This window comes from Hakea prostrata, chromosome 3 (genome assembly GCF_041222555.1).
Source record: "Hakea prostrata isolate BN-2017 chromosome 3, UWA_Hpros_2, whole genome shotgun sequence".
NCBI lineage: Eukaryota > Viridiplantae > Streptophyta > Magnoliopsida > Proteales > Proteaceae > Hakea > Hakea prostrata.
This window is the reverse complement of record NC_142602.1, coordinates 49,518,508-49,530,783: the sequence shown is the minus strand read 5'-3', so window position 1 is coordinate 49,530,783 and position 12,276 is coordinate 49,518,508. Positions and strand designations below refer to the sequence as shown.

General features: G+C 37.4%; 1 protein-coding gene across 1 annotated transcript; it reads right to left on the bottom strand.

Moving 5' to 3' along the window:
- Positions 1-1,068: 1,068 nt before the first annotated feature.
- Positions 1,069-12,197, bottom strand: LOC149022402 (alpha-galactosidase 3-like). The gene is made up of 7 exons (XM_089150521.1): positions 12,124-12,197; positions 11,598-11,662; positions 11,377-11,459; positions 3,504-3,594; positions 3,071-3,129; positions 2,522-2,662; positions 1,069-1,841 (listed from the first exon to the last, which is right to left on the bottom strand). The coding sequence occupies exons 2-7, from the start codon at positions 11,659-11,661 to the stop codon at positions 1,731-1,733; spliced, it is 549 nt and encodes a 182-aa protein (XP_089006647.1). The 5' UTR covers position 11,662; positions 12,124-12,197; the 3' UTR covers positions 1,069-1,730.
- Between the last annotated feature and the right edge of the window lie 79 nt (positions 12,198-12,276).

The window sequence follows — 12,276 nt, the reverse complement described above, 5'->3', positions numbered from 1 at the left end:
AAAATGGAGGCCTTAAAGCATTGACATCCCACTTTATGTTTACAAAGCACAGAGACCCCAAAATTGGATTTTCATTGATTATATTTATCAAATTTATCACTGAAAACAATTAAATTACTGTTTATTTTAAAAAATATCCCTATAATAAACAGTATTTGAAAGGTTTTTAGTGATACATTTGACAAATATATCCAATAAAAATTCAATTTTGGAGTCTCTGTGTTTTTTAAATATAAAGTGGGGTGTCAGTGCTTTAAGGCCTTCATTTTGGGGTGCCAGTGCAATTTGCTCTACTTTTTAAACATAAAGTGGGGTGTCAGTGCTTTAGGGCCTCCATTTTGAGGTGTCAGTGCAATTTGCTCTATATATTATATAAAAACTCAATTTTGCACTCTTTTAAGATTTTTTTGGGTAGAAATTTAAGATTTTCCCCCAATGTTTTATATATTGATTAAGTATATTTTAAAATTAGAAAAATGAAAGGCATAAATCTCTAAACATTAACATCACATTGTATTTATTAGTCATTTTTCTATATAATACATTTATAATAGACCAATATTTTTATGTAGTAGATAGTTCAAATTGAACAAGAAGTTAGATTCAAGTAAGTTATATATATATATATAAAATTCAAATTTGATTATAGATAGTAGGGATGTCAATAAAATCTGGTTGACTACCCAACCTCTAACGGGGAGGTCTTGGGTTTACACCCATTCGGTGGCATTAATATTCTCATTCCCATCCCAGTACATAGAAGCTCCTAATCCTGAAAACAAATAATAATAATAAATAAAATAAAATCCTGTTGACCCAACTTGGCCCAAACCCTCCCTAGGTCTGACCTGATCTCAGCCTCATTTTTTCAACTTCAAGGGCGGGCTTAGGTTACTAAAATGATCAACCCTATGTTAGTTTTGATTAAGTTTTACTAAAACATTAACATTAGTTGGTTGGTTGGTAACAACATTGTTTTTCATCTAATAGATCTTGGTTCAATTTCAATACAAGCAAATTCTTCATTTTGTATCTTAAATATTAGAGTCAGGGCGGGCCTAGTTAGGTTATGGCTTGGGTAGTTGGAAAGAGAGAAGAAAAAGTGACGTGAGGAAGAAAATGAAAGAAACTAGTGCAAAATAAAAGAGAAAAAGTGGTAAGAGAGTAAATGAAGGAAAATGATACAATAACTTTTCTAGAGAGAGAGAGAGAGAGGAGGAAAAAACGGAGAACCATGAGATGCTTGATATGCCTGAAAAAGTAGGGTAAACGATGACCGCCAAGCAAAGGATAAGAAAGCCTAAGAAGGATTAGTTAGTTTTACCATGATTGTAACTGATCTGCGGATTAAGCATTATTTTAACTGATTTGCTTGATCTGAAGCAAATGCTGATCTTTACCAGAAAAAGAAGCAAATGCTGATCCTATGAGATACATTCAGCGACAAGTGCATTGCATCTTCAACCAAAGTTTCTACAGCACAGTGCACATATGTTGCATGCTATCTATAGAAAATCGAAAAATAATGTAAGCAATACTGGGATTTACTTGTACAACAATACATCATAAAACAAAAATAAGTTAATTGTACACATTAAGGGATACCAAGAACAAGATCAATAGAATTTGGAACCATGGCTCCTTTTTTTCCCACTTTGGCTAGATTGGATCAAACAGGTAGCTACCAAGTCTCAGTGAAGCCACTGCCTTAATTTCAATATGTGCCATGACTAGATTGAAGAGAGCGGCACACTTTCTGGAACAAAGATGTACATCTGACAAGCATGAGATTCAATTCTATTGCTGAATGATGCTACCGCATTTCCTGGCAAGTCTTCGTGCTGGAAATACACAATCAAAATAATAAGTGATGATATGGGGGAAATGAAATTACTCAGGTTCTTTAACCTCATAGGTTGTTCCATGTAGTTTGAAAATTTGTGTGCAGGATTAGATATTGCAAAACCGAGCTAACTTGGTTTCGGGTATGCATTAAACTTTGGTCTTGTAAAGATCAGGTTTAGTTCACCTGAATTTTTGCCATGGTATTGGTTTGAAGTTCAGCTATGAAACTTCATCAAGGTCAATAACCCAGCCTGCTTGACACATCCTGGTTTTCCCATTCCAGGATTTGCATTGATGGTTTCACCTACCAGCCATCTGCCCCTAGATAACATGTATTATTCCAAAATCTGACTGGACCTAATATAACCCACATGCAGGCATAGGTTCAGGGGCACAAGAACTTTTGTGGCTTTTGTGTCAGGATATGTTCCAGATTAATAGTTAGTGAAGGCATTGCTTTTGACACCCATCGTTGAGTCCATGAAAAGTTCGCAATGGAATAGTAACAATAGGCTTGTCGGGACAGGGAAAATTAACTAGTCGTGCTTTCAGATGTATGGTTCAGTGAATAGAATTAACATTTTATCACTTTATTATACATGTATAGGGACTTAATTATTTTTCTCTGCATGTTTCTATGCACTGTTGAGGTATGCATGCATGAATGTGGTCTTACCTTCCACAGATCTCTCACAGAAACATTGACAGTTCGATCGAGGCCTAATACTTCCCACTTGGCAGTGATGGTGACAGCCTTTGAACACCGGTTCCAAAGAACAACTGCCATTCGATTTCCAGAGAGAGGACCTGCCCATACCTGGAAGAACCCAAAAATTCTATAAGAAAATCCTTTTATATTCATACACTTTGAGGCACTGTTGGGGACAGCCATCATGTAAATACTTGGCCAACCTAAATATGGTCAAACGGTTTTTTAGAGCCTTTGATAGCTTTCTCATTCGTTTGACTAATCAAAAAACTCAGAGAATAATCCACCTCTTGTCAGGGTGAGGAATATGTCTGGTGAACAATAAAATATGACATTTGGAAAGAGCTTCTTCAGTGACCAAGAGAATAATTTCTATCTCTGGTCAGAATCAAGGAACGTATGCAATGCAAGTGAAACACAATATATAAAAGCTGAGAGAAACAAAACAGCAAGCTCAAGGGATTATAAGCAAAGGTTTACAAGACTTTTTATAAATACTTAAAAGCAGTACTGTACCTGACGGCAATTGTCTTGTCCTTCCGCTGAAACTTTCTTCCCTTGAATCCCAAGTGGGTCTGTAGAAGAAACCCCCAAACAACCAAAAAAGAAAAGAAAAGGAAAAAGATGTTTTTCCAGTTAGTTCCTAAGCTGCTGAAGCAACAATTAACATGCATCATGCAACAAAAAAATTACCATCAGGTTTAAATATTATTAGAACAAAAGAGTGGCATCTAGAGAACATGCCACAGTAGATAGTAACAAACGAGGGTGGATAAATACTAGCAAGACCACCTTATAATCTCTAGTTACACAAATGCAGGAGAAGATTTCTGGAAACCCAATATTTAGGTCATCCTATAGCTGTACACCCACAAACCAACTAAAAGGGAGACAAAAACATAGTTCAATTACAGTAGCAACTAGCAAGTAAAAGCTAAATAGTCCATACCTTGGTTGACAGCAATGACTTCCTTATTGCTAAGAATCTCCATTGTTTCAGCAGTCATGTTTCTTACGTCACAACCAATCAAAAGAGGAGCCTGGAACATGCACACAATCAGGACAGGAAGCTGCAGGTCATGCAAGAAACTACCCTCTTTTAGCACAACCCAATTTGGCTGGGGGCCTGGGGCTTATTAGTGCTAGAGGAAACCACAGAATGAATTTATTAAATTATATATGATTGCTCCACCGCAACCAAGTCACAGGTCCCATAGGGAAACAGCCTCTCTGCATAGTTGAGGTAAGACTGCGTATATTGTGGCCCTTGACCTACTGCAATGATTGTAGCCCCGTGCATTGAATACATTCTTTGAATATGGTGTTGTACTAGTAAATGATTAGGAGCTTAAAAGGAGATAAATACATAATTTACAAGTAGCAATGTTATCAAAGCAAAAGAAGCTTTACAGAAGATGAAAATGAGTAAAGCAGTCAGCCAAGATGACAACCCAGTAAATGAGTCTTAGAGAAACAACTTGACTAACTAAATTGTTCAATATGATTATAAGCAAAACAAAAATGCTAGACAGATGGAGGAGAAGCACTGTGATTCCGGTGCACAAACATAAAGCCAGTTTTCACAGTTGTAATACTAGAGCCATACAATGAAATAATGGGCGAGACCATGAGACTAACTAAAACCAGACCATAGTTGTCAAGGCACTGCTTAAAGTTTTCTAGCTCTGGGACTGACTTTACCATCAAACCAGGATATTTATGAGAGATATCATTTAAGTAATTGAAATTATTCATTTACTAAAGATATTTGTTTGACTTGAGAGGAATGATTAGACTGCCTTTGAGTCAACACTCCTTTATTTATAATAAGTGACATACAGCAACAGGTACAATAATGCCTTAAGGACAGGACCAGAATCAATCGACCAATCAAAAAGCAAGAAAGAGGAAGAGAAAATAAAGAATACCACAAGCCAAAATTGGGAGAGAGAAGAATGGGCTGAATGAATTAGGGTTGCATGTACTGTTCGATTGACATATAACTATAAATTCATACAAAATTTTAATAGGATAGTTAATGGGTAACCTGTTGGGTGGGGTTTCTAGTAGAAAATAAACCGTTTTTTTTTAAACCAAAATTAAATAAATGGTCATTAACGGAAGGTTCCCATATAGTTAATTAATATCACTAAAGAACTACCTTAATTTTTTAAGGATAACTATTGATGCCTCCTTGTATTATAGCTTAATTACTGCCTTATCCCCTATATGTTTTTGAAATTACTAATCCAACGTTAGACTTTGCCTAAAATTACTTATGTCCCCCTGCAGTTAAGCTCCGTCAGTTAACTAATGACATGGCATATTTGTATTTTCCAGGAACCCCAACATAGCCCTGAGGTTTGTTGTTAAGTATTCATCTCATTAGGATCTGACCCATTGAAATTGAAAATGACAAGAATACAGGTGCAAGATTGGTATTCCATATGGTTTTTCTAAATGAGGGTAGTATCATTTTTTCACTTCTTAATTCTAACTAAGGCAAAATGGACATTACATCCAGCCCTAACAGTCTCTTAACACCGTTAGAAGTGAGGGAAGGAAATAGCAATTTCATAAAGAGCAAGGTTCAATAGTAATAAAGCTACAGTACAAGGGACCATCAGAAATTATCCCTTTTTTTTTAATATATATATATATAACTGGGCAACCTATTATGTGGGGTTTCCACTAGAAGATAAACTACATTGTTTTTAAACTGAAATTAGATTAATGGTCATTAGTGGGAGGTCCAATCTGATGACCATCAATAAGGCAGTGTAATAGACTCCTCCCCAGAAGACCAAGCAGCCTTAGTTTTCTGTATATATTGTATAGAGATTCTGAATTTAACAATAATAATAATTATAACGATAATAGCATCTTTGTAAGTATTATGATTACTTTACTTTTCTTGTATTGCCAACTTTGGGTAATCAGGCCTTCAGTTTTATTCTAGATAATAAGGAAAGTTGATGTAATTTGGAGAGATATTGCTCAAAGTTATTCGATTCATAGGCCCTAATAGGGTATTTATAGTGACAATCTAGTTGAGTCCCACTCTGAGTAGGAAAAAGAAATACAAAACAAATAGAAATAAGAAACTAACTCTAGACTTATTAGGAAATGGAATCCTATTCTAATTAGAAAAAACTCAGCCCATACTTTCAACACCCCTCAAGTTGAGCATAGATATTTATCATGCCTAACTTGCCAATAATACTTTGATACTTTCGTGCTTAAGTCTTTGTGAGCACATTATCCCACTGCTCATGTGAAGTAACAAAGGTGATATGGACCAACCTAGCCTCAAGCTTCTCTTTGATGAAATGTCTATCAATCTCCACATGCTTAGTTTTGTCATGCTGTACTGGGTTGTGAGCTGTGTTGATTGCTGACTTACTATCTAAGTACAATTGTATAAGAACCTTCAAATCTGTACCAACCTCCTGAAACAGCCCTTTCAGCCATAGTAACTCACAAATGCCCTAAGCAATCACCCTAAATTCGGCCTCAGCACTACACCTCACAACCACAGCTTGTTTCTTGCTTCTCCAAGTCACAAGGTTATCTCCCACATACACACAATACCTAGAGGTAGACCTCCTATCATCTAGACATCCTGCCTAGTTTGCATCTGTATATGCCTCAATCTTCAAATGTCCATGAGCTGAAATTAAAATCCCTTTTCTTGGAATGGCCTTCAAGTAGCTCAAGATCCGATATACTGCATCCATGTCTGAGGAGTAAGAATCATGCATATACTGGCTAACAAGACTAACTACAAATGTGATGACAGGCCTAGTGTGAGATAGGTAAATCAATTTTCCCGCTAATTTTTGATACCTTGTCTTGTCAACTAGTTCTCCTTCCTTTGCCTTCAAGTGTAGGTTAGGCTCAATAGGAGTCTCAAAAGGCTTACATCCTAGCATCCCAATTTCCTCAAGAAGATCTAATGTATACTTCCTCTAAGATAGAGATACACCATTGGTAGAATATGCCAACTCCAAACCTAGAAAATATCTGAGTTTTCTCATGTCTTTGATCTCAAATTCGGTTCCCAAAAAAGTCTTCAATGTTGAAATCTCATCCTCGCTACTGCCTGTGATCACAATATCATCCACATATACTAAAAGTACAGTAGTTTGGGAACCATATCTTTTAATTAACAAAGTGTGGTCTGCATTGCTCTGTTTATAGCCATTAGATATCATTGCCTTATAGAACCTTCCAAACCATGCTCTTGGAGATTGCTTTAATCCACATAAAGCCTTCTTTAACTTGCACACTTTCCCACGAGTCTCAGCAGTAGAATACCCAGGTGGTATGTTCATGTATACCTCCTCTTGGAGTTCTCCATGCATAAAAGCATTGTAAACTCCATCCTTTATTAACTGTACATTAAAGAATAGTACAAACTGTATTCATCTTGGCAACAGGGGCAAATGTCTCCTAGTAGTCAACGCTATAAGTCTAAGTGAATTCGTTGGCCACTAATCTTGCCTTGTACCTCTCAATGATCCCATCTGCTTTGTGCTTGATCACGAACACCTATTTGCACCCAACAGTCCGCTTTCCTGTAGGCAAAGTCACCAAGTCCCATATTTTTTTCTCTTCCAGAGCTTGCATTTCCTCATCCACAGCTTTCTTCCAGTTTGAATGAAATAATGCTTCCTGCCAAGTTTTAGGAACAAAAGTAGAGGACAAAGAGGAAATAAAACTTTGAAATTATAGGGATAGGGATTGATATAAAACATAATTGGAAATAGGATGTTTGGTGCAAGCTCAAGGCTGCTTTCTTAATGCAATTGGTAAGTGCAAAGTAGGATCAGAAGAAGAGCAAAAGACAGACTCACTTGGAGGAACAAATTGTTTAGGGCCAAGAATAGAAGCTTTTAACTGGCTTGGTTTAGAAGGGGTCACTTATTGCTTTCTTTGATAGGTCTTCAAAGGTCTAGTCTCCCCCTGCACATCATCCACCAGTTGTTCTTGTCCGGTCACTCCATCTTCTAAAGGAGGATCATTTACAGGAATCTCAGGAGAAATATTGAAAGGAGGAATCAACACTGGAACCTCTTCACTAAGACTCTCCCCCTAAAGAGGTGTAGGGGAAAAATAAGGAATCTATTCTTGGAACGCAACATCCATGGAGACAAAGAAACGATGAAAACTAGGATGATAACATTCATACCCCTTCTGTGTAGGAGGATAACCTAAGAAAATGCACTTTATCCCACAAGGATCCAACTTACCATGAACATGGTGGTTCCAGATAAAGGCAACACATCCAAAAACCTTAGGTGGCATGGTAAAGGTATTGTCCCTAAAAAAAACCTCAAGGGGATAGCTTTGGTCTAAGATTCGGGAAGGCATTCGGTTAATTAGATATGCTACAGTAAGAACTGCGTTACCCCAAAAACGATGAGGCACATCCATAGTAAACATAAGGAAACATGCTACCTCAAGTAGATGTCTATTCTTATGTTCGGCAACCCCATTTTAAGGTGGAGTGTTAACGCAACTAGTCTGGTGTATGATGCCATAGTTTGCTAAATAGGAAGAAAATGCTCCACCCAAGTACTTAGTTTCGTTGTCTATACGATGGATCTTGATTGTCGCCCCCTGAGTCTTAACAAAATTATGAAAATTTTGAAAACACGTGAAAACGTCACTTTTTTGGTGAAGTAAACCCATGTGGTCCTAGTGCAATATCAATAAGGGTAACAAACCATTTATGACCAGATAAAGACATAGTCAAAGAAGGACCCCACACGTCGGAGTAAATGACTGAAATAGGGCAAATGTGCCTGGTCTGTTTGGTGAAAATACAATCCTCACAATGGAAATCATTCAAATTACATATTTTAATTAGATCAGGAAATAACTTGGACAAAATAGGTAAAGGAACATAGCCAAGACGACGATGCTATTGTAATAAGGTAAAAAGTGCAGGAGAGGTGGAACTAGAGGCTATAGAAAGAGTTAATGGGGACCCATCCAACAAGTAGAGCCCCACTTTCTATTTACCACTGCCAACCGTATGCCCTGTTTCCGGATCTTGAAACACAATGAGAAGGAAAAAATGTTATTTTGCAGTTCATATCACGAGTAAGGCTACTAATTGATAAAAGATTAGCTGAAAACTTAGGAACATGCAAGACATTAAATAGGGTAAGAGAAGGCAAACAGATAATAGATCCCTTCCTAGAGATAGGGGAGAGGACCCATCAGCTGTTTGAACATCCTAAGCAAAAGGAATAGATAAATAAGTATAGAACAAAGTAGATGAGCCTGTCATATGGTCGGCTGTCCCAGAGTCAATTATCCAGAACGGATAAGTCAAACTGACATTGTGACAACCAAAAATACCTATAGGGAATTGTGGATCAGTAGAAGGAATAATGACAGAAGCTGCACTCACACTGGATGTTGGTACTGGAGAGGATGAGTCTAGTCTGGACATCAACTGGCAAAGATGCTGGAGCTCATCTGAGGAAAGAGGTGCTGGAGTACTCGGGGTGTCGAATCGGGCTTGATTTCTCGATGCTTGGTTGCTGCCCCTATTCCCATTCTAACCTCGCCTTCACAGGAATTTGTTGGACGTCCGTGCAACTTCCAACACTTGTCCTTTGTATGACCTTTTTTTCCACAATACTCGCACTTCACTGGAGGGCAAAAATCACTAGAACCAGATTTATCATTGCCCGAACTAGCCACTGATGCAGATCTATCAGATGTCTAAGTGTGTACCATAGTTGTCCTTCAATTATCCTCTGTATCTACCATGGTATAGGCTTGAGCCAGAGAAGGGAAAGGCTCTCTAAATAGGATTTGTGCACTAATTTGATCAAATTCTATTTTCAATCCTACAAAAAAAAAATCATAAACTCTTCGTTTATCTTCCTATTGTCGACAGACAATAGCATCTTTAGCATTCTTCGGTGTAAATTTCCTATAGAAATTTAAAGTTTGGTAATATCCCCAAAGAGTGTTATAGTACTAAGAAAGAGTAAGGTCTTTCTGCTGCAACTAATTGATCTTCAGTCTAATTCAAAGCACTATGCATCATTGCCTACTCTGGAGTATGTATCCTTAACAACTTTCCAAATAGTTGTTGCATCAGGAAGGAGGAGATAACTCTCTGCTATGCTTTTGATTCAATGGAGTTGGAAAGAAAATCTATAACCAAGCATTCATTTGTGTAACACTTGGAAAGTTGCAGACCAGGTGTGGAAGGTTTGGTAGAAGTCCCATCAAGATGGTCAGTAAGACCACAAGCACCAACAACAAGGGCCTATTTGGTTACATAAATCCAGAGATTTGAAATCTCTGGATTCATGAATCTAAGATTTATACCCGTTTGGTTGTGGATTCATGAAATCTAGAGATTCATCTTTTTACACTAAAAGCGTGAATCTGTAGATTTATGGGTATGGGGTGAAATCCAGAGATTTCATTGCTACAATAAAAACGCAAAACATTTGTGCATTGACAAAAATCACGTCGACTAAATAGTTTTTTAGGATGAATCCATAGATTTTATTCCACAACCAAACAATTAATTTTATGAATTATGACTCCATTGATTTGAAATCTCCGGACTCATGTAACCAAACAGGCCCTAAGAGAATTTGTCCCATTGAGTTTCACAGCGGTTATCTGAAGCGGAGAAAACTCACGATCCCTATGAATGGAAGACATGGGAAGACTCTTTAGATGTATGAGACAAGGATGTGGGAATAGCCATAGCAGGATGAAATTACTCAAATTTACTCCTTGGAAATTTTTGGATATACAAAACCCTGAAACTATTCAAATTTACAAACAACTCCCTGGAACATTTGAATTTACAATTAGTTCCCTGGAACTATTTGAATTTACAATTAGTTCCCTAAACTATTTGAATTTACATAAAACCCCCTGATAATATCTGAATTTACGAAAGATCCCTAGAACTTCTTGAATTTACAAAACAACCCCCTATAACTTTTTGAATTTACAAAACAGGCCTAGGCAAACTCAGAAAACATTCGTTGCTACCTGCGATGCATCGAGAACCATTCCTAAGTATTGTTGAAGACTCTAGAGACATTTGGAGGGTTTGAATGTGGTAGGCGATGGGTTTATAAGGCTATTTGGGTGAAAAAAAACTAAACACCGTCGCAAACTGAAGAACAGACAGAATTTTATTTTTATTTTTGTTTCTGAAATTCAGATCATCCCAAGAGAGTTGCAAGAAGCAGTGACACTCCTAGGAGTGATCATGAGTAGGTTGGGGACTAAAAAAGGGCAGGCGATGGCCTAGAAGAGTCAGAAAGTTGCAGCGACTCTTCTAAGATCAATCTTTGGGTTTATAGAAGGGGTATAGGAGTTTAATTGGGGCTGGAATGGTTCTATAGGGGTAGGTGACGGTGGTTATGGGTGACTGAGGAGGTATGAATGAAGTTATAGAGGTGAGAGATGGTGGTGGAAGCTTTTCTAGCTCTTTGAAACCTGCAATGGCCTGCTGTGACTTGCAATGAGTTGTCGGTGTCTTAGATCTGACATGGCTCTGATAACATGATGTAATTTGGAGAGATATTGCTCAAAGTTATTTGATTCATAAGCCCCAATAGGGTATTTATAATTACAATCTAGTTGAGTCCCACTCGAATAGGAAAAGGAAATACAAAACAAATAGAAATAAGAAACTAACTCTAGACTAATTAGGAAACGGAATCCTATTCTAATTAGAAAAAACTCAGCCCATACTTTCAACAAAAGTCAAAGTGCCAAAGTACAAAAATACAAAGCAAGAAAGCTGAAATATTAAAGGCGAGCACCTTCATTAAAGCCCAAATACTGAAATGCGCACGGTACTCATGATTAGTCATTCCTCCATTGCCAACTTCTAGCATATCTGGGTCTGCTCGGAAAGTTTAAGATAAGATGCATTAGCAAGTTTATAGGTCCCTTGATAATTGTAGCAAAAAGGCACCTAAAACAGGGATGATATCCATCAACAACATGAAATTACATGTCCCTAAAAAGATCTCATTCTTACCATTCCATCCACCAGGACCAGCATAGGCAGCCCACTTGTCATTCAGATCAGCAATAGTGGTCATGCTTATCAATTAAGAAGCAAGTTGAACAGTCAATAAGGGAAACAAAATGAGCAAAATTTTGGAAATCATATTCATGTGTCAAAACACTGCATAGATTATCCTAGATTCAAGAAAAATCCTATTCTCCTTACTCTGCTGCAGGTCTAATTTAATCTGGCAATCTATTTCGTTGCCATGATGGAATTATTTTAAACTGAAAAATAAATAAAAAAATAAAAACTATATGATGGAATTATACTTAATACTAGTTCTTCAGGAGTTGGAAAATAATTCTCTGTTTCATTATAATTAATGCTCCTTATTATATAACACGGTCTAGGGGCAAGATACATCAGATGCTAGAATTGCCGAACCCACTTTTAAGCCCATGAGATCTCTACCATGTAGGTGGTTATTTGAGAAGGAGATTAGAGAGTGAATTTTCCATTTGCATGCATGAAGGTCAGAGTTCACATTTCAAACCTTGCCCATGAATCATTTATATCATCTGTTGTTCGCCAGCTGTTTCCAACTCCTCCAGCCCAGAGGGCAGGATCATCAGCACCCCTGAGAAATATAGTGCTTTGTGTGCCGGCAATTGCTCCTCTTTTTAACTAAGTGGGGGTGTCGTCTTTG

Coding starts and splice junctions, on each gene's coding strand:
- LOC149022402 (XM_089150521.1), bottom strand. CDS start 11,661: ATGACCACTATTGCTGATCTGAATGACAAGTGGGCTGCCTATGCTGGT. Junction 3,595..11,376: donor GTATTTGGGCTTTAATGAAG/GTGCTCGCCTTT, acceptor TGCATGTTCCAG/GCTCCTCTTTTGATTGGTTG. Junction 1,842..2,521: donor CTGTGAGAGATCTGTGGAAG/GTAAGACCACAT, acceptor GTGTATTTCCAG/CACGAAGACTTGCCAGGAAA.